The sequence below is a fragment of the Macaca thibetana genome, chromosome 5, assembly GCF_024542745.1.
Source record: "Macaca thibetana thibetana isolate TM-01 chromosome 5, ASM2454274v1, whole genome shotgun sequence".
Lineage (NCBI taxonomy): Eukaryota > Metazoa > Chordata > Mammalia > Primates > Cercopithecidae > Macaca > Macaca thibetana.
Window position 1 is genome coordinate 3,783,035 of NC_065582.1, and position 25,838 is coordinate 3,808,872.

Consider the following 25,838-nt stretch of genomic DNA (forward strand, 5'->3'; position numbering starts at 1 on the left):
CCAGCTTACCTTGAATCCCAAAGTCTAAAAAGAAAACATGGAAAGTCTAATGGATTCATTGATTTGCAATATAGTGGAGGGAGGAGACTTTGGCTGCTGGGGGAGACAGGATGGGTGGGAAGCAAAGTACAGACGGCTCCTAAGTGCCTGGCTCCTGTGGAGTCAGTTTCCTTTCAGGTAAGGCTGCTCTCAGAGGCCTATGCAGACAGGATTCCTGCTAAGGCCAAGCTTTTTTTTTTTTTCTCACTTGTGAACACTAAAAGTCTATTTTTTAAAACAAAAAAAAAATAAGCTCTTTTAGCTTTCTCTTCTTTCTTTCTTTCTTTCTTTCTTTCTTTCTTTCTTTCTTTCTTTCTTTCTTTCTTTCTTTCTTTCTTTCTTTCTTTCTTAAGACGGAGTCTCTCGTGATGCAGGCATGAATGCAGTGGCGTGATCTCGGCTCACTGCAACCTCCACCTCTCGGGTTCAAGCGATTCTCCTGCGTCAGCCTCCTGAGTAGCTGGGACTACAGGCACGTGCCACCATGCCTGGCTAATTTATATTTATTTGTTTATTTATTTTTGTATTTTTAGTAGAGACAGGGTTTCACCATGTTGGTCAGACTGGTCTCAAACTCCTGACCTCAAATGATACGCCAGCCTCGGCCTCCCAAACGCTGGGATTACAGGCATGAGCCACCACGCCCAGCCTCTTTTTAGCTTTCTTTAGATCCTGGGACACAGACCCAAATGGAGAGCTAGGAAGTGACACGTCTAGCGGCTGCATGACAGTCAGCAAAAGCAGAGCAGGTCACATCCCGGAAGGAAAGCGTGGTTTTGTCTGGAGGGAGCCTTGCAGTGGTAGGACCTGTCGCTTATAGGCGGGAAAGTTTGTGAAAACATTTTGGGGGGTGTCACATAATTATATTTCCATGAATGCTTTCCCTCTGGCCTTGAAGAAGGTCTGAAAGCCTATGGAGGGCATGTTCATCCCTGCCTGCTGTCACCCAGACCTACTCAGTGTCACCCAGACCTACTCACTGTCACCCAGACCTACTCAGTGTCACCCAGACCTACTCACTGTCACCCAGACCTACTCACTGTCACCCAGACATACTCACTGTCACGCAGACCTACTCACTGTCACGCAGACCTACTCACTGTCACCCAGACCTACTCACTGTCACGCAGACCTAGTCACTGTCACCCAGACCTACTCACTGTCACGCAGACCTACTCACTGTCACCCAGACCTACTCAGTGTCACCCAGACCTACTCACTGTCACCCAGACCTACTCAGTGTCACCCAGACCTACTCACTGTCACCCAGACCTACTCAGTGTCACCCAGACCTACTCACTGTCACCCAGACCTACTCAGTGTCACCCAGACCTACTCAGTGTCACGCAGACCTACTCACTGTCACCCAGACCTACTCAGTGTCACCCAGACCTACTCACTGTCACCCAGACCTACTCACTGTTACCCAGACCTACTCACTGTCACCCAGACCTACTCAGTGTTATGCAGACCTACTCACTGTCACACAGACCTACTCACTGTCACCCAGACCTACTCACTGTTACCCAGACCTACTCAGTGTCACCCAGACCTACTCAGTGTCACACAGACCTACTCACTGTCACCCAGACCTACTCACTGTTACCCAGACCTACTCACTGTTACCCAGACCTACTCACTGTCACGCAGACCTACTCACTGTCACCCAGACCTACTCACTGTCACGCAGACGTACTCACTGTCACCCAGACCTACTCACTGTCATGCAGACCTACTCACTGTCACCCAGACCTACTCACTGTTATGCAGACCTACTCACTGTCACCCAGACCTACTCACTGTCACGCAGACCTACTCACTGTCACCCAGACCTACTCACTGTCATGCAGACCTACTCACTGTCACCCAGACCTACTCACTGTCACGCAGACCTACTCACTGTCACCCAGACCTACTCACTGTCACGCAGACCTACTCACTGTCACCCAGACCTACTCACTGTCACGCAGACCTACTCACTGTCACCCAGACCTACTCAGTGTCACCCAGACCTACTCACTGTCACCCAGACCTACTCACTGTTACCCAGACCTACTCACTGTCACCCAGACCTACTCAGTGTCACCCAGACCTACTCACTGTCACCCAGACCTACTCACTGTCACGCAGACCTACTCACTGTCACCCAGACCTACTCACTGTCACCCAGACCTACTCAGTGTCACCCAGACCTACTCACTGTCACCCAGACCTACTCACTGTCACCCAGACCTACTCACTGTCACCCAGACCTACTCAGTGTCACCCAGACCTACTCACTGTCACCCAGACCTACTCAGTGTCACCCAGACCTACTCACTGTCACCCAGACCTACTCAGTGTCACCCAGACCTACTCACTGTCACCCAGACCTACTCACTGTTACCCAGACCTACTCACTGTCACCCAGACTTACTCACTGTTATGCAGACCTACTCACTGTCACCCAGACCTACTCAGTGTCACCCAGACCTACTCACTGTTACCCAGACCTACTCACTGTTACCCAGACTTACTCACTGTTATGCAGACCTACTCACTGTCACCCAGACCTACTCACTGTCACCCAGACCTACTCAGTGTCACCCAGACCTACTCACTGTCACCCAGACCTACTCACTGTCACGCAGACCTACTCACTGTCACCCAGACCTACTCACTGTCACGCAGACCTACTCACTGTCACCCAGACCTACTCACTGTCACGCAGACCTACTCACTGTCACCCAGACCTACTCACTGTCACGCAGACCTACTCACTGTCACCCAGACCTACTCACTGTTACGCAGACCTACTCACTGTCACGCAGACCTACTCACTGTCACCCAGACCTACTCACTGTCACGCAGACCTACTCACTGTCACCCAACCTACTCACTGTTACCCAGACCTACTCACTGTCACGCAGACCTACTCACTGTCACCCAGACCTACTCACTGTTACGCAGACCTACTCACTGTCACCCAGACCTACTCACTGTTACCCAGACCTACTCACTGTCATGCAGACCTACTCACTGTCACGCAGACCTACTCACTGTCACCCAGACATACTCACTGTCACCCAGACCTACTCACTGTTACGCAGACCTACTCACTGTTACCCAGACCTACTCACTGTTACGCAGACCTACTCACTGTCACCCAGACCTACTCACTGTCACCCAGACCTACTCACTGTCACGCAGACCTACTCACTGTCACCCAGACCTACTCACTGGCTGACGAGTCATGTGACTTGAGCGGAACCCCTGTGCACTGTCACCAGCCACCTGCAGGCTCTTGGCTTCAGTTTCCTCATTTAGAACATAAGGCACTAACTAGCGCTCAGAGTTTCTGTGCGGTTCCCTAAAAAACCTCACAACATGAGCACAAAACAGTTTTCAATATGCGTGATTTGAATACATTTTGGAGAAAGATAATTTTATGGTTCAGAGAAGGCTCTCAATTTTTCCTAGAGAAGCAAAATACGATCTTGTGTTTATAAATGGAATCATAATTTTAAAAAACATATTTGGAAGACCAGGGGAGAAATGACAGGGAATTAAGGGAATGTGAACTGAGAACAGGTCTTTACTTTGTAAAGTGCTGAAGAACTAGGGTGATGTTCTATCTGGAAGGCATTTACTCAGATATTTTTATTTGATCTATTGCCAGTACATTTGACCTATCCTGGCATAAAGAGTTCCTAGCTGTTTTCTTGAGTTTCCCATTTAAAGTTAAGTACATTCCAGCTGCCCAAAAAGTGCATATTTATGATGCATTGCCTTTTATGAGGCTCAAACATAGAATGGCAAATTCATGCTAAGAATGGCTTTCATGGAGAACAGATATGTGAGATTATATGAGGTCCTTATATCCTTGTATTGTTTACTCCATGAAACCTCATCTCTCTTCTGAAGCCACAATAAAAAAAAGATAAGGATAACTCTTCAACCCTATTGAGAGAAACAGAAAGGGTCTAAATAAGAGAAATGTTCATTGGAAAACCAAATAATATTTTCCTAAGTTTGATTTAGCTAGTTAGTGAAATCTTTAAGGTCTTTGAAATAGTATCAGGATTCAAAAAATTTGTGTCTATTTAGATAAAAGTAGAATAAGAGTTTTTGTTTTGTTTTGTTTTGTTTTGTTTTAGACAAGGCTTCACTCCTGTCACCCAGATGGGAGTACAGTGGTGTGATCTCAACTCACCGCAGCCACCAGGTGATCCTCCCACCTCAGCCTCCTGAGCAGCTAGGACTACAGCTGCACATCACCCCGCATGGCTAATTTTTGTACTTTTTGTAGAGACAGGGTTTTGCCGTGTTGCCCAAGCTGGTCTGGAATGCCTGGGCACAAGCGATCCACCTGCCTCGGCCTCCCAAGTGCTGGAATTACAGGCGTGAGCCACCGGGCCCGGCCTAGAATAAAAGTCTTGACTACATAGAAACTCTTTGAGATTAAATAGACCTTTCTTTTAAACTGACCTAGATATTCTTTAAAAATTATTTTCAACTAATGCGTTGCAGTTTAAAATTCTGATATCAGCTATTTTTATCCTAATTGTTTTTCAGTGAAATGAATGGTTTTTGAATATTTGACACCTGATGAAACTCAGGAATAACTAGACAAAGTCTTGGGAAGAATCTGGAAGTTAGTCTGCAGAAACCCAAGTACAAGTCAGAAGTTAGGATTATAAACCAAAAAGTATCTGAGACAGGTCTCAATCAATTTAGAAAGTTTATTTTGCCAAGGATAAGGATGTGCCTATGACATAGCCTCCTGAGGTCCTGATGACATGTGTCCGAAGTGGTCAGGGCCCAGCCTGATTTTATACATTTTAGGGAGACATAAGACCTCAATCAATCTATGTGAGATGTACATTGGTTTGGTCTGAAAAGGTGGGACAACTAGAAGAAGGGAAGGGGGCTTCCAGGTCATAGGTAGATAAGAGACAACAGGTGCATTTTATCGAGTTTCCGATTAGCCCTTCACCAAATATGCAATTTACAAGAACAGTCACTCATGCCTTAGTCTGGCTCCGTGAAACAACATGGCAAATGAAGCAATCAGATACCCGCTTGTCTCATGTCAGCAGAGGGGCGACTCTGACTTCTGCCTGTCCTCTTTCCATAAGGAATTTCCTCGTGGGCAAATTGTGAGGAATGTAGCTTTTTAAAACCTTTTTAAAGCTTAAAAAAGGTTTCTTATAGCTTAGAAAAACTATCTTATTTAGGAATAGAATGGGAGGAAGGTTTGCCCAATGCAGTTCCCAGCTTGACTTTTCCATGTGGCTTCGTGATTTTGGGGGTCCCAAGGTTTATTGGGACCAGTGGATCATAGGTGGGATCCAGTGGATCATAGGTGGGAGATGTATTGGACATATTGTGACCTAAAGCCTTCCGCTTGGGACAGGAATGACCACAATGGCATCAGTTGACTAAGACCCCTTCTCAGGCATGGCCCTAGTCAACTCTCAGAGCCCCTTCTCTCGCCTATCAAAACCCGCTTTGAAAACAGACACAATAAAAAAGAAGGAAATCTTTCATTTGCAGCAACGTGGATGGAACTGGAGGTCATTATGGTAAGTGTTCCATTCAACGTGATGGAACTGGAGGTCATTATGTTAAAAATAAGCCAAGCACAGAAAGACAAACATCGCATGATTCCATAAAATATGATTTCATGGTGGTAGAGAGTATATGGTGGTTACCAGAGGCTGGGAAGGGTGTGTGGGTTGGGGGTGGGGGGTGGGGGCGAAGAGAGGTTGCTGAATGGGTGCAACCATAGAGTTAGACAGAAGGAATACATTCTAATGTTTGATAGAAGAGCAGGGTGACTATAGTTAACAACAAGGTATCATAGTTTTCTAAATAGCTAGAAAAGGACTTGAAATGTACTCAACACATAGAAATGGTCGGGTGATGGGTATGTATCCTAAACACCCTGACTTGATCATTACACGTTCCATGCATATAACACAATTTCACATGTGCCCCATGAATATGTACAAATATAATGTATCAAAAACAAAGAAGAGAAAGGGCACAACCTGCCAGGTCCTACGACCCCTTTCTTGCTGTTCCTGAAACGTCCTCTTCTTATTACAAGGTTTTAATGCTGACATGAGGTCAGGCTTTCTCAACCCTGGCATTACTGATATTGGGGCAGGATAACTCTCTTTTGTGAGGGGCTGTCCCACACATCGCAGGATGTTTAGCAGCATCCCTGGCCTCTACCCACTCCAGCCAGTTGCACACCCTCTCCCATTAGGACCACCGAAAATGTCTCTAGACATTGCCTAATGTTTCCTGAGGGGAAGGGAGGGCAAAATCGCTCCCGGTGGGGAAACACCAGTGTCAGATGTTAATGAAAATAACAAATGGCGGTTATAAATGCTCCGTCAGCTTTCCTCCTTCTCCTAGGGAGAAGCAACAGGATATCGGTGAGAGGACATTGTCTGGGACGGGAATACTGAGCTTCGTTCCAGCTCTGTCCTTGCCAGTGACCTTGAGCTAATCATTTTACCTCTTCAAGTCTCCATTGCCTTATTTTTGTAATAAAGGTGTATCATCATCAGCCATTTACTGAATGCCCATCATATGCAACATGAATGAGAGAGCCTTCCTAGAAGCTGCTCGCAGTCAAGTAAAGCAGACAGACAGAAACAATCATTGAAAGGAAAAGTTCCAAGTTTTCAAGAGGGGGTTCCCATGCCTTGGCAGGGACTGAGACAGATGTTGGAGCCCTTGGCCGACCTTGGAGCCAGATGACTTGCGCATGTGCTTGCAAGCCACGTGTACACTGCACCCGCAGGAGGGCAAGGCCAGCTCGCAGGATTGGCACTGCCACCAGCCTTGGTGAAGTAGAACTGCCAGTGACCCATGCCTGCTCCCTTCACTCTTCCTGGTGAGAGTGAAGTCATTCCAGCCTCTCATTTGCTTAGCCCATTTCACACTTTTTAGTCCCACGAGGCTGTAACTGTGTGAAGGGCTCCTCAGTTTCCCCTGGGTGTGAGCACACAGTGAGTGACCGAGACACCATCCCGGTCCTACCGGACTTTGATTGACAACTTTACAATGACAGTTTATGCCTCGGGAAAGTTCCACATTTCAAAACTCTCCTCTGTTTTACCAAACTAGGTCATTCCCTGACTAACACAGACCAAAGGTTTCCCCTGCAGGCATTCCAAAGTCCTGTTCCGACACCCGATGGTCAACACTCAAAGACTGAGATAGAAGAGTTTCATTGCAAACCGTTTTCTCCCTTTTAAACGTAAAAAAATCCACATGAACAAGGACTAATGTCTTCATAGCATGCAAAGGCAAAAGTTTACATAGTGCGGTTTTAAAATGATTTCATGGAATCTAGCCGGATTTTACAAAAGCCATTCAATTCCGAAGTAAATTTTTAACTCTTCAGTTTCCTACTATCTGATTTGTGGATAGCCCAGACCTCATGTTTTCCTTTAGCCTCTCCACCTTTAGCCCCTCCTACCACCCAGTGTGTCTTTGAGAAGGGGTTCCCAATCCCGGGGACACAGACCAGTACCCGGTCCATGGCCTGTTAGGAACCAGGCCGCACAGCAGGAGGTGAGTGGCAGGCCAGCAAGCATTACCACCTGAGCTCAGCCTCCTGCCAGATCCGCAGCAGCAGGAGATTCTCATAGAAGCTCAAACCCTACTGTGAACCGCACATGCGAGGGATCTAGCTTCCTTATGAGAATCTAATGCCTGATGATCTGTCACTGTCTCCCATCACCCTCAGATGGGACTGTCTAGTTGCAGGAAAACAAGCTCAGAGCTCCCACTGATTCTACATTATGGTGAGTTGCATAATTATGTCATTATATATTACAATGTAGTAATCATAGAAATAAAGTGCACAATAAATGTCATGCACTTGAATCATTCCAGAATCATCCCCCCCCCACCACGCTGGTTCATGGAAAAAGTGTCTTGCACAAAACTGGTCTCTGGTGCCAGAAAGATTGGGGACCTCTGTTGTTGAGCATTGAAGGAAAAACCCAAACTCTTTCAGAAAACCTCACTTTTCTATTTTTCTACTTAACTTATGTAAGATTTTGTAAATGGCCAATTCTGTGTAAATGTTAAACTGAGCTGAATCAAGTGAGCTGGTATCAGTTATGGTGAGCCCTGGCATATGAGGAATTTGTGTGGCATAAGGATTTCTATCATCCATTCTAAAGGCTATGATAAATTTACAAGTCTGAATTTTATGAAATAATTTATACCTAACAGGGCCGGGCACGGTGGTTCAAGTCTGTAATCCCAGCACTTTGGGAGGCCAAGGCAGGTGGATCACAAGGTCAGGAGATCGAGACCATCCTGGCCAACACAGTGAAACCCCGTTTCTACTAAAAATACAAAAAATTAGCCAGGCGTGGTGGCGGGCACCTGTAATCCCAGCTACTCGGGAGGCTGAGGCAGGAGAATGCTGTGAACCTGGGAGGCGGAGCTTGCAGTGAGCCGAGATGGCGCCACTGCACTGCAGCCTGGGTGATAGAGCGAGACTCCTTTCAAAAATAAATAAATAAATAATAGTAATTTATACCTAACAATGCTTCCTTTTTTTTTTGAGACAGAGTCTCACTCTGTCGTCCAGGCTGGAATGCAGTAGTGCGATCTCTGCTCACTGCAGCCACACTCAAGTGATCCTCCTGCCTCAGCTTCTGGGGGAGCTGGGATTACAGGTATGCACCACCAAGCCCAGCTAATTTTTGTAGAGATGGGGTTTTGTCACATTGCCCAGGCTGGTCTTGAACTCCTAGGCTCAAGAGATCCACCTGCCGTGATCTCCCAAATTGTTGGAATTACAGGCATGAGCCAATGTGCCATCCTAAAAATGCTCCTTGAATTAGTATTGCAATAGCCCATATCCACTGAGCCTCCAGGGCTAATGCCCCTTGCAAAGCAGATTCCTTGCCTACCATGAAGGCTGTGCAATGCTGCAGCCCCTCGAGTTCCTCCACACACGCAGCCTGGACCCTCCTATCCATGCCCCAGTAGCAAAGTTAGGAGGCCAAGAGGCAAATATACCCTATGGGTTCAGGTAACCCATCTCTTTCTTATAAGAGTGGGTGTGACGCAGGTGTTCTCCCTTCCACTCGGCAGAACAGAACCCAAGCCTGCTAGCTCTTTGCCACAAGTGAAGCAGACAATCGTGGGTTTCAGTGGCTAACCAGGTGCAGCAAGGAGAGGAAATTACATCTTTGAGATAGACTGAGTTCCAGAAGAAGTAGTGCAATTAGAGGGAGTCCAGGCACTGTGCTAGAACCTCAACCACTTACTTTCAGTTCTGTTTCACAACCAGAAGAAAACACTTGCTAATTGTGATCTTTTACCATTTTATTTTACGACACACAATCATGGAGATCTCAGTTGCGACTTCACATTATCAGCTCCCAGTTACTGAATGCTGAAAGCTGGCTTCAGCAAAACATTGTCCTCAGCAGCTCTGAGTGCACTGTCTTTTGTCCTTATGACAGGGTGCAAAGTAGATGCCACTCTCCATGCTTTGCAGATGAGGACCCCCAGGCTCAGAATTTGACTTGAACCCAGGTTGTAAAACTCGCCAAGACTCTGGGCTGCTCCTCATGCTGGCGCCTGCATCCGAGCGTTTCCATCACTGCTCTGTGTTTTCTCTAAAATCCAGTCCATGTACTCAGCGACTTTGGTGTAGACACCAGGTTGCTCCCTGCGGGCACAGCCTTCGCCCCAGCTGGTGATGCCCACCAAACGCCACATTCCATTGTGTTTGCAAGCTAAGGGACCCCCTGAATCTCCCTGAGTCACAGGGGAAAAATAAAATGGTAGAAAGTTATGACAATGGGACTCAAATAAGTGACCACCTCTAAAATTCTGTAGTCCACTACACAGCACACACACACACACACACAACTTTCTTAAAGTTCTCCAAGTATCTCATGTGCCTGCATTTTTTGTATCCCCTCTTCAATTCTTAAATAAATCTAACAAAGAAATCTTGATATCATCATCCCAATGACAAAGAAATCTAATGTTTTTATATTTTAGTGCAACTATTGTATGTATTTTTGTCCCTCTTAAATTAGCACATGCATAGATTTTGACATACATCATGAATAATATAAATATGTATTGTATATATTCAATTTGTTAAAAGTTGCTTATAAATTTATCAGATCATTTGTCTCTGAATTTTTTTAAAAACTATAATAAATTATGCTATTGGAAAATATATTTTGAAGTGAATTTTCTCAAGCAGCCTATTGTGTTTTTCATAATCTCATGCATTACCTTACAAGCATCTTTTCCCCCTTCTTTATAGCCAGCACAGACCATCCGTTGGGTTATTTTATAATCTTGATATCTTTTCTGGCATTCTTCATTTGTTACCAAAGGAATATTTACCTTTTGTAGAATATCTTGGATTTCACCTGTGAAGTAACCAATATATAACTTCAGAGGGAGGAAACACAATAAATAGTAAATATGGAAATAAGTTTTCAAGTGAATCAGAGCAGTGTACTTTTTTTATAAGGGCCGTATCTTTGAATACAAATAGTAAAAATTAGGAAGGTAGTGTTACACACACACACACACACACAGAGAGAGAGAGAGAGAGAGAGACACGGAGCCCTGCACTGTCCTCTTATTACCTGTGTGGTGTTGGGACAAGCCCAGCACCCTGGGCTGACCAGAGACCTTGCTTCCGTGTCTTCTTCCATCCCCTCATCTCGGTAACAGTCCCACAGAAATCCCATTTTATATTTATCATCTACAAAAATCCAAAGCCTGGAAGTTCTCACTTTTCATTTTTTTGTTTCATATATTCCAAATTATAATTGAAAGCCCTATCGTTTCTGAAAAGCCCTCCGAGCTTTCGCGACAGAGGGGTCTTGGGGTCTTTTGTTTCTGAGTAAATGCAAGCGAGCATCTCTCATGGGGAGGACAGTGTTGGGAGCTTTCGTTGCTTAGTGAAGATTACTTTTAATTTCTTCTTGTCTCAGATTACCAGTAAAAAATCTAAAAATGTGAATCACTTGAACGAAGGACTGAATTGGGAAAGATGGAGAGAGTTTGGCAAGCTACCTTCTTCTGTAAAGAATGACACAGATATTATTCTCCATAGTGTCTGTCAGGAACATAATTTTGGAAAGGGAGACTGGTCTGTTTTCTAAAAAGTTCAAGGACAATTGGAACACTCCAGATACCCACAAGTAGGAATTGCAAACCTAAGGTCCTCAGAAAGAATTCACATGGCTTATAAATTTGTGTAGAAAAAAAGTCTTTGTTTTCACAAACCTCCAGATGAAGCCTACCACTCCCTTCGATTACGAATGCAGACAACAAACACAGCAGTATCAGTGGCACCTATGACTTTGCCATCAACAGAGATTACAGATATTTTCATATCCCTTTTCTGTTGTGGCAGATAAGTGAAAATGCCATTTATGCTCACCACTATTTCAAAAGTAGGTTTGGTATTAGAATAACTTGCTATGTAGAGGATTAATAAAGAGGCATATATATTATTGTAGTACTTTTTGAAAGTATTTTGAGAACTGTCTTGCACTTCACTTGGTTTCTTTTGTAATCCTGTGTATTTTATTTAAGCATTTAAAAGCATTGTTAGAGAAGTGGTTCCTAGGCTTCCTCAGATTGCAGGAAGGGTGCCTGGGAGAAGAAGACGAAGAACTGGCCACAGAGAGAGGCGACACGCCTGCCTGTGCTCCGGGCCATTAGCATCAAGGGAGAACATGGTATTGGGAGATGGGAATGCTGCTAACACTGAGGACCAGATGGTCTTGCACGGGCTCCTCAGCCTTAGATGGGGACAATCTTTCGTGCGAAGTCAAGCAAACGATCTTTAGAATGAAGTAAGATGCTTAAAATTCTCCCTAAAATTTTTTTTTTCAAGCCAAAGCAAAAATACGTTTTTTAAGAATAACTGAATAAATATTGGGGAATAAATAGGTAGGAAAGATAAAGGGGTTCGATATAATTTCAGAGAGAAGCCGATTAAAACGACCCACTCCATGCATCTCAACATGTAAGACTTACTCTAGAAGCAATATTTAAAGCATCATGCTGTACCTTTTTCCTTCGAGAAGCCCCATCCAGTTACCCAACAGTTGGTATAAATTGTGTTTGTGTCACCTTTGGAAGGTAGGCATATTGGTTTTTGGAATTCTGAAACATAATTTTTAAATTAGAGTTTGGTCAAATAAAGTTATGGATATAGACTTTAAAAATACATCTTTTTCTTTTTCTGTCTTCTCTTTCTATAGAGTAGCACCAAGAATAACTTTTTTGCTTTCTGCCCAACTTCTAAGGCTATTGATTCAAGAAAATTTGTCACCACCATTTTTCACATGACCTTTTTGGTGTTACAATTTCCTGAGTTACATTCTTAAAACTCAGAACCTAAATCTACGGTCAAAAGCATTTAGAAGTTCCTGCGTCTTATTCCGTGTATGCTATCCTTAATAGTCATAGCAGGTGTCTTCACTGTTCCAGACATGAAGTGCTTTAATGTATTGATTATTACAACAAACCCAGGAAGAAATTATCATCCTCATTTTACAGATGAGGAAATTAAGAGGTGCAAAGAGGTAAAGCAACTTGCCCAAGGTCACATAATTGTGTGCAGTGGCACTATCTTGGCTCACTACAGCCTTGACCTCCTGGGCTGACATGATCCTCTTGTCTCAGCCTCCTGACTAGCTTGGACTACAGGTGCACACCACCACACCCAGTTAATTGTTTTTTTTGTAATTTTATGTAGAGACAGGGTCTCACTGTGTTGCCCAGGCTGATCTCAAACTCCTGACCTCAAGCAATCCTCCCACCTGGGCATCCCAAAGTGTGGGGATTACAGGGGTGAGCCACCATGCCTGGCCATTAATGTTATTGGATACAGTGGGTATTCAGCTCCTGGCAGCAATGAACCTCCAAAGGCAACACCTCTGATCACGATGCTCTGGCCTTTCCAGGGCTTCTTTCGGCATCAGTCTCTTTCCTACCAAAATTATACCTGGAAATATGTATCTAGTCCCACTGGTCCTCACACATTCTAATATCCCTAAGCCCAAAGCAATGACAGTTCTGCTACTCTTGTCAAAAGAAGCCCGGTGCCTCTCAGACGGCACAGACATCTCCTCCGTCCATTATTTCCATCACCTGCACGCGGCTGTGCTCCTCCCTGAAAGAACTAATTCACGTTTCTTGCTCTTTACGTAGAAGAGATTTCATGGCAAGTCGTGGGATCTTCACTTCCCATGCAACCCTCACCTTTCCCTCAACTCCACTGGTCAGAAAATAACAACAGTCTCTCTAGATCTGCCCTCTTGTTCAAACTAATATGAAAATATCATCCAGTACAATTCTGTTATCCACCTTCTTACATACGCTACATACCAGTGTAATTCAAAGGAGCCTGGAGTTTTATTAAGGCGATATCATGATTCCCTTCTGAGATTCTATAGTTTTGGTGAATAATGATCTCTTTTATTTGTGAGAAAGGTGTTTCTTTTGTAATGTCTGACAGATTTAAAATGCCACTATAAATGCGCCAAACATCCGGTAAGGGAAGCCTAGGAGAGAAAAATAAAACCTGTTTGAAACTGGGAAGGCCTTCCTTCAATATTGTTCCTTTTTCCTATCACTCTCGTTCAAAGAGAACTGGGAAGGAAATACTACATAGGACATATTTTCTCCTACCTAATTCCTCCCACGGTCATTTTTCATCACCAATAGCGGCAGACGTGAATCTCTGAAGATTCTATTTAACAAACTGAGAAGTGTACATTTATGTAATTGTATCATGCTTACTTACTGCAAGTGAAAACACAAAGAATGTTGCTGTCCCATTTTTGAGAGACACTGTAGTGGGAAGAGACTAGCAATTTATCATGGAAAAATTAAGCTCATTCACCAAAGCTGCACCTCATTGCTCCATTAAATTCAGAACTATCAAGAAGTCAGACTGATCTTTCAACGCTCTTCTAATTAGGCAGAGTAGGAGGACTTCAGTGTTGTTTAAAATATCTCTATACGGCCGGGCACAGTGGTTCACACCTGTAATCCCAGCACTTCGGGAGGCCGAGGCGGATGGATCACTTGAGGCCAGGAGTTTAAGGCCAGCCTGACCAACATGGTGAAACCCCGTCTCTACTGAAAATGCAAAAATTTGTCGGGCATGGTGGTGCATGCCTGTAATCCCAGCTACTCAAGAGGATGAGGCAGGGGACTCGCTTGAACCTGGGAGGCGGAGGCTGCAGTGAGCCGAGAGCCTGCCACTGCACTCCAGCCTGGGTGACAGAGTGAGATTCCATCTCAATAAATAAATAAATAAAATATTAAAATAAAGTGTGTGCATGTGTTTGTGTATGTGTGTGTGTATATATATATATATGAAAGTATGAAAATTTAAATTGATTCTTTAAAAGATGAATACATACTAAGTACACCCAAAATTATGATCTAAAGCAAAGCCTTATTCTGTGCAAAGATCTAGAAATCTTTATCATCACCAAGTGGTGCAAGGCATGTGTGCACAATATTCTAGAAAAAATAACTGAGATATCACGTGCAAATGAGCCTTTTTTTAATGAAATCATAGTACTTTTATGTCTATTATCTCTTATAAACTTACAATACTGAGCCTTCAAGAATGAAAATTCCTGGTCTCAAATTGGAGTGCATTTAGTAAAAAAGACACCTACTGTTTCCCATCTTGGGCCTTTTCTTCCAGGCCAACCACCTTTAAACCATATGCAAGGTGATGTATGGCGGAGCCCCTTCACGGTGACAAGGTGGAGGGGGCTTGCTCCACCCACCTGTACCACCAACTGCTATATTTTGGCGGCTATATGTTCAATCCTAGTACACAGCATCTAAGCATGAATTTCACTAAAACAAAAGTACTTTGTGTTTATTTTTTAGAAAAATCAAGTGTCTTCTAGTATTTCTTTTGCTTTTTCATATGCTTTGTCCATTTCTACACTTCTTATTGAATATAGAAATCATAGTTTACATTTGTTGAGCAGTGTTCATGTTCAACATATAGTACTAAGCATTTTAAATGTGTCACTTAATCCTCCCAATAACCTTACAAATTAGGTACTATTATTATTTATATTTTAGATAAAATAAAGCTCAGAGAGATTTACAAATCTCCTAGGCCACACCTCTAATAAGCAGCAAAGCTATCACTCAAGCCATGTTTTGTCTAACTCCAAAACCTCAGTGTTTTAAGACTTACCTAACATGTCTACTATTTGACCAATAAAACTGAAATAGATCAAATTATATACGTTGAAATATACGGAGTACAAAACTCTCACTTTTAAAAATTATTATTAGTATATTTATTAATCAAAAAGCAAGAAGTAACATTTCTATGGGCCTGAGAAATAAGTCTTTGATTTATTGCTGGTGGGATTGCTGGTGGGATTGGTGGTGGGATTAGTGGTGGGTGGTGGTGGGATTGGTGGTGGGTGGTGGGATTGGTGGTGGGATTGGTGGAGGGATTGGTGGTAGGACTGCTGGTGGGATTGGTAGTGGGTGGTGGGATTGGTGGTAGGATTGGCGGTGGGTGGTGGTGGGATTGGTGGTGGGTGGTGGTGGGATTGGTGGTGGGATTGGTGGTGGGTGGTGGTGGGATTGGTGGTGGGATTGGTGGTGGGATTGGTGGTGGGTGGTGGTGGGATTGGTGGTGGGATTGGTGGTGGGATTGGTGGTGGGATTGGTGGTGGGACTGGTGGTGGGATTGGTGGTGGGTGGTGGTGGGATTGGTGGTGGGTGGTGGTGGGATTGGTGGTGGGATGGGTGCTGGGATTGGTGGTGGGATTGGTGGTGGGTGGTGGTGGGATTGGTGGTGGGATAGGTGCTGGGATTGGTGGTGGGATTGGTGGAGGGATTGGTGGTAGGACTGCTGGTGGGATTGGTGGTGGGTGGTGGGATTGGTGGTGGGATTGGTGGTAGGATTGGTGGTGGGTGGTGGTGGGATTGGTGGTGGGTGGTGGTGGGATTGGTGGTGGGATTGGTGGTGGGTGGTGGTGGGATTGGTGGTGGGATTGGTGGTGGGATTGGTGGTGGGTGGTGGTGGGATTGGTGCTGGGATTGGTGCTGGGATTGGTGGTGGGATTGATGGTGGGTGGTGGTGGGATTGGTGGTGGGATTGGTGGTGGGTGGTGGTGGGATTGGTGGTGGGATTGGTGGTGGGTGGTGGTGGGATTGGTGGTGGGATTGGTGGTGGGATTGGTGGTGGGTGGTGGTGGGATTGGTGGTGGTGGGATTGGTGGTGGTGGGATTGGTGGTGGTGGGATTGGTGGTGGGATTGGTGGTGGGATGGGTGGTGGGATTGGTGGTGGGTGGTGGTGGGATTGGTGGAAGGATTGGTGGTGGGTAGCATTGGGACTGGTGGTGTTATTGGTGGTGGGATTGGTGATGGGTGGTGGTGGGTGATGGTGGGATTGGTGGTGGGTGGTGGTAGGATTGGTGGTGGGATGGGTGCTGGGATTGGTGGTGGGATTGGTGGTGGGTCGTGGGGATGGTGGTGGGTGGGGTGGTGGTGGGATTGGTGGTGGGATTGGTGGTGGGTGGTGGTGGGATTGGTGGTGGGATTGGTGTTGGGATAGGTGCTGGGATTGGTGGTGGGATTGGTGGAGGGATTGGTGGTAGGACTCCTGGTGGGATTGGTGGTGGGTGGTGGTGGGATTGGTGGTGGGATTGGTGGTGGGATTGGTGGTGGGTGGTGGTGGGATTGGTGGGGGGTGGTGGTGAGATTGGTGGAGGGATTGGTGGGGGGTGGTGGTGGGATTGGTGGTGGGATTGGTGGTGGGTGGTGGTGGGATTGGTGGTGGGATTGGTGGTGGGATTGGTGGGTGGGTGGTGGTGGGATTGGTGGTGGGTGGTGGTGGGATTGGTGGTGGGATGGGTGGTGGGTGGTGGTGGGATTGGTGGTGGGATTGGTGGTGGGATTGGTGGTAGGTGGTGGTGGGATTGGTGGTGGGTGGTGGTGGGATTGGTGGTGGGATTGGTGTGGGTGGGATTGGTGGTGGGTGGTGGTGGGATTGGTGGTGGGTGGTGGTGGGATTGGTGGTGGGATTGGTGGTGGGATTGGTGGTGGGATTGGTGGTGGGATTGGTGGTGGGATTGGTGGTGGTGGGTGGTGGTGGGATTGGTGGTGGGATGGTGGTGGTGGGTGGTGGTGGGATTGGTGGTGGGTGGTGGTGGGATTGGTGGTGGGATTGGTGGTGGGTGGTGGTGGGGACTGGTGGTGGGACTGGTGGTGGGGTGGTGGTGGGACTGGTGGTGGGATTGGTGGTGGGATTGGTGGTGGTGGGATTGGGATTGGTGGTGGGATTGGTGGTGGGATGGGTGGTGGGATTGGTGGTGGGATTGGTGGTGGGATGGGTGCTGGGATTGGTGGTGGGATTGGTGGTGGGTGGTGGTGGGATTGGTGGTGGGATTGGTGGTGGGTGGTGGTGGGTGGTGGTGGGATTGGTGGTGGGATTGGTGGTGGGTGGTGGTGGGTGGTGGTGGGTGGTGGTGGGATGGGTGGTGGGATTGGTGGTGGGATTGGTGGTGGGACGGGTGCTGGGATTGGTGGTGGGATTGGTGGTGGGTGGTGGTGGGATTGGTGGTGGGATTGGTGATGGGATTGGTGGTGGGTGGTGGTGGGATTGGTGGAGGGATTGGTGGTGGGTGGTGGTGGGATTGGTGGTGGAATTGGTGTTGGGATTGGTGTCAGGATGGGTGGTGGGTTGTGTGGTGGGATGGGTGGTGGGATTGGTGGCGGGTGGTGGGTTGGAGGAGTGGTGTATTGTGTTTGTTTCTCTTTCTGTGGGAGAATACCCACCCAGGGCCATCAGTCCTGTACAGAGACCACACTCTGTTATGATGGTCAGACTGGTCAGTGCTTGGACTCTGCTAGTTAAATGTTGTGAATACCATCCCTGCTTTAACACGTCTCTATTCATAAAGTCACATGACGGTGAAGCAGCTGATCACAGACCCTTCAAAATGAAAAGTCAAGGTAAGACTCTGGATGAGATGCATCCAACACTTACCCATCAAAGCAGTGGGCAGCAGTGAGGACCCACTGGTGTCCTATGAGTGACCCTCCACACAGATGCCTCTGAGCCATCAGCTTCACCTGCAGGCTCACCTGCCAGGGCCACTCTCCCCAAGAAGAGTTTGTTCCTCCAACAATGCGTGAGCTTGTTTTTGTTGTGCAGACTGAAACAAGAGTGTTGATGCTAATGGTTGAAATTAGAAGTGAATCAAAGTCCCTTCTAACCAAGGAGAACAAGACATATAATTCCTTAAGACTAAGCACACTATCAACATGACAGACATCCCTTACAGTTCCATGAAAAAGTGAGGTTACTCACCAGAGCTGTCCCCAGTGTTACACAATCTCAAAGAGTAACCAGAGCTCCCTTGTGTCCCATATGTAATCCTAGTTGGAGAACCATCCGAAGATAATCTTAAGAAACACTTACACCTAGATGAAATGAACAGTAGAAAGAGTAAGCCTTCACTAGGGGAAAAAGAATATGAAATGATCATGAAAAATAAAATGTCCCTTACTTTTCCTCCTTACAGTCTTCTGGGAGTAAAGAATAAGTGAAAAACTGACAGCGAATCATCTTTGTACAAGTCTCTTGGCAAACATTCACTCCTTTAACGAAAGTCACATTCAATTCTTCTCCTCCAAAGTCAACTCCCGGGTAAATTTTAGAATGGCAGGGTTCTGTGTCAATTATAAACATGAAAAGATACCAAATGAGAAAAGCAATGAACGACATTTACACAAGTTTCTGTTACCTTGTGGATTGTTTCAACACTGTTGCTGTTAAGTCATGAAATATGTTACGTTTTATGTAATATTATTATTGAATCACATTACCAGGTAAAGTTCTTTTGCAGGTTAAAAGGCTGTATCCAGATGTGGTGTTTTCTTGAGGAGTAGAGGAACTTGGTGTGCCACTTTCAGATGTTTTAAGAAAACAAACATTTCTAATTTTTATAAAAAAGCAAGAGAGAAAGAAAGAAGTTTGCATTAAAGGCATTAGGCAAATACAAAAGCAGCTCACACCCAAAAAGGAAGTTGGCAAATTTTATTCTTTTGGGAAACTCTCTTCCAAGTAAATCCGACTACAGGACTCTAATAAATTGCAGAGATTAAATGTAAATCAAACCACATCTCCCTCTGGAGAAAACTAATAGGCACAGACAACCTGAAGAGAGGACAGTGACGAAGTTCCACCTTCTAACTGGAAAAACAAACAAACAAACAAATCAAAGAAGAAATTCTGGGAGTTTATGCTGCTGATGATATTCCATAACTAGGCACCCTTCTCTTAGCTCCATGCTGTGTGTAGAAGAGGGTGGGTTATCTGAGATAAAGAGAGTGGGACAGAGCCTTGATCAGAATAAACAGAGCTCTAGTTTCTGAAACAAAGGGAAGAGGCAAAAAGCTTAAGGGATATTCTGCCAGGGAGTGGCTTTTACGCCAAGCTATTACAAAACATGAAGATCATGTTTTGAATCTTCATTCAAAGGCGTCAGATCCTTCTTTGTTCTCATGCCTATTGCTTCCTGGATTCAATGGTAACGTGTTTTTTTTGTTTTTGTTTTTTGTTTGTTTGAGACGGAGTCTCACTCTGTCGCCCAGGCTGGAGTGAGCGGCGCCATCTTGGCTCCCTGCAAGCTCCGCCCCCCGGGTTCCCGCCATTCTCCTGCCTCAGCCTCCCGAGTAGCTGCGACTACAGGCGCCCCCACCTCGCCCGGCTAATTTTTTGTATTTTTAGTAGAGACGGGGTTTCACCGTGTTAGCCAGGATGGTCTCAATCTCCTGACCTCATGATCCGCCCGCCTCGGCCTCCCAATGTGCTGGGATTACAGGCGTGGGCCACCGCGCCCGTCCGGTAACCTGTGTTTTAAAGTAAGAGAAGACAAGCAGAGAAGTCTGCTAATCTCTTAACTAATCTGCACCTGGCAGAAAAGTACCTACTTAAACTGCAGGTCCAAGTGTTTTGAGGGAAATGAAGGAAACTTTTAAAAACTCAGACTCTAAAATAAAATTGATGAAAGTACAGCAGCAAGTGCCAGCCATGCATACTGGCCTTTGTGACTCGATCTTCCATGCATTCGTATAGAACGTAAAGAAGAGGCAGCTGGGATGATAGGTGCAGATGGTTCGACACACAAAAGCATCTGGGGCGAGAACTCTGGCAACATCCACATCCGAGAAGGCAAGATGCTGGAAGATGTTCATGTGACAACCTGTGAACTCAGGAGAGATGTTCCTTAGGAAACCACACGATGCTAAATTCGCTTGTATTTTGTCATCGTAATTAAGGAATTATGACTATTTATATTATTCATGGTACTAAACATCCTAAGTGACAAAACGTCCTTTAAAATACCTCCAAACTGTTTGTCATTTAGAGGAAGGCAAAACTGGTCCAACTCTAAGAGGCAAACTCCTATGTCAGAGAAATAAAAGCTGTGCTCCCAGCTCCAGTCACCACCGTTGCCAAATGTTTGCATTACTCAGCATGTGTTTACGTTTTCCTTCTATTACTCTGACTCTGAGGCCTTTGGAATGTAAGGGTTTTTTGTTGTTGTATTTTCCTGAATATTATAAAAAATTATTTAATAAGAAGTGATTAACAAAAATGCCTTGTGCCCATTAAAATTAGAATGGGAGACAATCTACTTTTATTAACATTACATTAATACGATCTTATATCTTAGTTTTATTTTAGCTGTGTTCCTATCGTTTACGTAGTTTACTAAATTTGATAACACATAATTCTATTGATACTCATTGGTCTACAGATTCAATGCACTCTCTGTCAAAATCCTGCTGCCTTCTGGTTGCAGAAATTGACAACCAACCTACAATTCATATGGAAATGCAAAAGATCCGGAATAACCAAATTAATCTTGAAAAAGAACAAAATAAAAGCACTCAGACTGTCTGAGTTCAAAACTTACTACGAAGTTATGGTAATCAAGACTGTGTGTAACTGGCATTAGGACAGACATACAGGTCAATGGGATAGAACTGATGGTCTAAAAATAAACTCTTACATTTATAGAAAATTGATTTTGAAAAAAGTTTCAAGACAATGGAATAACTGAATATCCACATACAAGAATTAAGTTGGATTCCTACTTTACACCATATACAAAATTTAATTTAAAATGCATCAAATGCCTAAATGTAAGAGCTAAAACTATAAACCTCTAAGAACAAATCATACGCAAAAATCTTCATAACCATGAATTAGGTTTTGACATTTTAGGTAAAGCACATGCAAGAATAAAGCCAGACTGTATTTCATCAAGTTTAAAAACTTTTGCGCTTCAGAGAACACCATCACTAAAGTGAAAAGATGACCTGCAGATGCACAGAAAATTTGCCAATAATATATGTTACAAGAGTGTAGTATCCAGAGTATATAAAGAGTTCATACAACTCAACAATGAAAACAAAATAACACAATTATTTTTAATGGCTAAAGGATTTAAACAGAGATTTCCCCAAAGAATTTATTCAAATTGATAATAAGCATATGAAAAGATACACAACATTATTAGTCATTAGGGAAATACATATCAAAACCACAGTGAGACACCACTTCACACTGCCTAGAAAGGCAATAATAAAAAAGACAATAACAAGTGTTGTTAAGGTTGTAGAGAGATTGAAGCACTCAGTTGTTGCTGGTAAGAATGTAAAATTGTGTAGCTGCTCTCAAAAACAGTTTGACACTTCCTCAAAAAGTTAAACATGGAGTTACTGTATGATCCAACAATTTTAATCCTAAGTATATACATAAGATAATTTAAAATGTATGCCTACACAAAAACTGCTGTCCATTGCAGCATTATTCATAAGAGGCAAAAAAAAAAAAAAAAAAAAAAAAAAATCCAGAAACAACTCAAATGTTCATCAAACTAAGTATATAAACAAAATATGGTTTATTCATATAATAGAATACTATTTAGTCCTAAATAGGAACAAAGTACCGATATATGCTAGAATATGAATGAGCCTTGAAAACACTCCAGATGAAAAAAGCTATATGCAAAATGTGCTGCATTGCATGATTCCATTTATGTAAAATGTCCCGAAGAGTCAAGTCCACAGACATAGAAAGTAGATTAGTGGTTGCCAGGGGATTGGAGGAGTAGGCAATGGAGAAAGACTGCCAATGGATACAGTCTTTCTTCAGTGGTAATAAAAATGTTCTGGAACTAGATAGTGGTGATTCTTGTGAAATCAGGTGGATATACTAAAAACCACCGAGTTGTACACTTTCAAAGGGTTAATTTTATGTTATCTAAATTATACATCAAAAATTTTAAATCTACTATGAAAAAATAATATATGCTATATTAAAATACCAAACTTGATAGAGGGAATTCATGTAAAACAGACACATTATTTATATACATAAGAATTAAATTTTCTTGATATTTTCAGCAGCTTCATGGTGGATTCTCAAACATTCTTCAAGTCTCCTTATAAAGTGCTATTAAACCCCATCTTTTCCAATGTGTATGTATGATTCTAAGAACTTCACATTTATTCATGTTAAATGTCAGGTCTCTGGGCCCAAGCCTGCACGCATACATCCAGATGGCCTGAAGTAACTGAAGAATGACAAAAGAAGTGAAAATGGCCAGTTCCTGCCTTAACTGATGACATCACCTTATGAAATTCCTTCTCCTGGCTCAGAAGCTCACCCACTGAGCACCTTGTGAGCTCCGACCCTGCCCATCAGAGAACAACCCCTTTGACTGTAATTCTCTATTACCCACCCAAATCCTATAAAACGGCCCACCCCTATCTCCCTTCACTGACTCTCTTTTCTGACTCAGCCCACCTGCACCCAGGTGATTAAAAAGCTTTATTGCTTACACAAAGCCTGTTTAGTGGTCTCTTCACACGGGTGCACATGACATTTGGTGCCGTGACACGGATTGGGGGACCTCCCTTGGGAGATCAATCCCCTGTCCTCCTGCTCTTTGCTCTGTGAGAAAGATCCACCTATGACCTCTGGTCCTCAGACCAACCAGCCCAAGGAACATCTCACCAATTTTAAATTGGGTAAACGGCCTCTTTTTACTCTCTTATCCAATCTCTCTCACTATCCCTCAACCTCTTTCTCCTTTTAATCTTGGCGCCATCCTTCAATCTCTCCCTTCTCTTAATTTCAATTCATTTCATTTTCTGGTAGAGACAGAGGAGACGCGTTTTATCTGTGAACCCAAAACTCTGGCACCAGTCATGGACTCGGGAAGACAGTCTTCCCTTGGCATTTAATCACTACAGGGACACCTGCTTGATTATGCGCCCATGTTTCAGAGGTGTCTGATCACCTTAGGGATGCCTGCCTTGATCCTTCACCCTTAGTGGCAAGCACCACTTTCGTGGGGGGCAAGCACCCTGACCCCTTCTCTCCGTGTCTCTACCCTCTCTTTTCTCTGGGCTTGCCTCATTCACTATAGGCAACTTTCCACCCTCCACTCCTCCTTCTTCTCCCTCAGCCTATGTTCTCAAGAACTTAAAACCTCTTCAACTCACACCTGACCTAAAACCAAAACGCCTTATTTTCTTCTGCAATGCCGCTTAACCCCAATACAAACTTGACAATGGTTCCAAATAGCCAGAAAACGGCGCTTTTGATTTTTCCATCCTACAAGATCTAGATAATTCTTGTTGTAAAATGGGCAAATGGTCTGAGCTGCCTGATGTCCAGGCAGTCTTTTACACGTCAGTCCCTCCCTAGTCTTTGTTCCCAATGCAACTCATCCCAAATCTTCCTTCTTTCCCTCCCGCCTGTCCCCTCAATCCCAACCCCAAGCGTTGCTGAGTCTTTCCAATCTTCCTTTTCTATGGACCCATCTGACCTCTCCCCTCCTCCCCAGGCTGCTCCTTGCCAGACTGAGCCAGGTCCCAATTCTCCCTCAGCCTCTGCTCCTCCACCCTATAATCCTTCTATCACCTCCCTTCCTCACACCCGGTCCGGCTTCACACCTGGCCCTCTCACCTGCCCAACAATTTCCTCCTAAAGAGGTGGCTGGAGCTAAAGGCATAGTCAAGATTAATGCTCCTTCTTCTTTATGTGACCTCTCCCAAATCAGTTAGCATTTAGGCTCTTTTTCATCAAATATAAAAAGCCTAGCCCAGTTCATGGCTCATTTGGCAGCAACCTTGAGATGCTTTACAGCCCTAGACCCAGAAGGGCCAGAAAGCTGTCTTATTCTCAATATGCATTTTATCACCCAGTCAGCTCCTGACATTTAAAAAAAAACCACCAAAAATTAGATTCCAGCCCTCAAACCCCACAGCAGGACTTAATTAACCTTGCCTTCAAGGTGTACAATAATAGAGTAGAGGCAGAGAAGTAGCAACATATTTCTGAGTTGCAATTCCTTGCCTCTGCTGTGAGACAAAACCCAGCCACATCTCCAGCACACAAAAACTTCAAAATGCCTAAGCTGCAGTGGCCAAGCATTCCTACAGGACCTCCTCCATTAGGATCTTGTTTCAAGTGCCAGAAATCTGGCCACTGGGCCAAGGAATGCCCACAGCCGAGGATTCCTCCTAAGCCATGTCCCATCTATGTGGGACCCCAGTGGAAATTGGATTCTCCAACTCACCCAGCAGCCACTCCCAGAGCCCCTGGAACTCTGACCCAAGGCTCTCTGACTGACTCCTTCCCAGATCTTCTCGGCTTAGCAGCTGAAAACTGACGCTGCCTGATCGCCTCAGAAGCCTCCTGGACCATCACAGACGCCTTGGGCAACTCTTACAGTGGAGGGTAAGTCCGTCCCCTTCTTAATTAATACAGCGGCTACCCACTCCACATTACCTTCTTTGCAAGGGCCTGTTTCCCTTGCTCCCATAACTGTTGTGGGTATTGATGGCCAGGCTTCTAAACCTCTTAAAACTCCCCAACTCTGGTGCCAACTTGGACAACATTCTTTTATGCACTCCTTTTTAGTTATCCCCACCTACCCAGCTCCCTTATTAGGTTGAGGCATTTTAACTAAATTATCTGCCTCCCTGACTTTCCTAGGCCACAGCCACACCTCATTGCCACCCTTGTCCCCAAAGCCTCCTTCGCATCCTCCCCTTTTATGTCCCCACCTTCATCCACAAGTGTAGGTTACCTCTGCTCCCTCCTTGGCGACTGATCATGCACCCCTTACCATCCCATTAAAACCTAATCACCCTTACCCTGCCCAATGCCACTATTCCATCCCACAGCACACTTTAAAAGGATTAAAGCCTGTTATCACTTGCCTGTTACAGCAGGGCCTTTTAAAGCCTATAAACTCTCTTTACAATTCCCCCATTTTACCTGTCCAAAAACCAGACAAGCCTTACAGGTTAGTTCAGGATCTGTGCCTTATCAACCAAACTGTCTTGCCTATCCACCCAGTGGATATATACTCTCCTATCCTCAATACCTCCCTCCACAACCCCTCCATAACCCATTATTCTGTTCTGGATCTCAAACATGCTTTCTTTACTATTCCTTTGCACCCTTCATCCCAGCCTCTCTTTGCTTTCACTTGGACTGACTCTGACACCCATGAGGCTCAGCAAATTACCTGGGCTGTACTGCTGCAAGGCTTCACAGACAGCCCCCATTACTTCAGTCAAGCCCAAATTTCTTCCTCATCCATTACCTATCTGGACATAATTCTTCATGAAAACACACGTGCTCTCCCTGCTGATCATGTCTGGCTAATCTCCCAAGCCCCAACCCCTTCTACAA

General features: G+C 44.7%; 1 protein-coding gene across 2 annotated transcripts in view; it reads right to left on the reverse strand.

The window, feature by feature from the left end:
- Positions 1-9,371: 9,371 nt before the first annotated feature.
- KLKB1 (kallikrein B1) overlaps positions 9,372-25,838 on the reverse strand; it is a 31,832-nt gene continuing 15,365 nt past the window's right edge. Inside the window, exons 7-15 of one of the 2 annotated variants that reach the window (XM_050791578.1) lie at positions 20,160-20,319; positions 18,941-19,050; positions 18,622-18,784; positions 18,423-18,535; positions 18,099-18,267; positions 13,441-13,616; positions 12,118-12,213; positions 10,318-10,457; positions 9,372-9,825 (exon numbers count right to left, since the gene is read on the reverse strand). In XM_050791578.1, coding sequence (XP_050647535.1) covers positions 9,634-9,825; positions 10,318-10,457; positions 12,118-12,213; positions 13,441-13,616; positions 18,099-18,267; positions 18,423-18,535; positions 18,622-18,784; positions 18,941-19,050; positions 20,160-20,319 — 1,319 coding nt within the window. In that variant the 3' untranslated portion in view covers positions 9,372-9,633. Of the gene's footprint in view, positions 9,826-10,317; positions 10,458-12,117; positions 12,214-13,440; positions 13,617-18,098; positions 18,268-18,422; positions 18,536-18,621; positions 18,785-18,940; positions 19,064-20,141; positions 20,320-25,838 lie in introns of those variants that run through there. The other variant, XM_050791579.1, reaches the window with a different exon arrangement.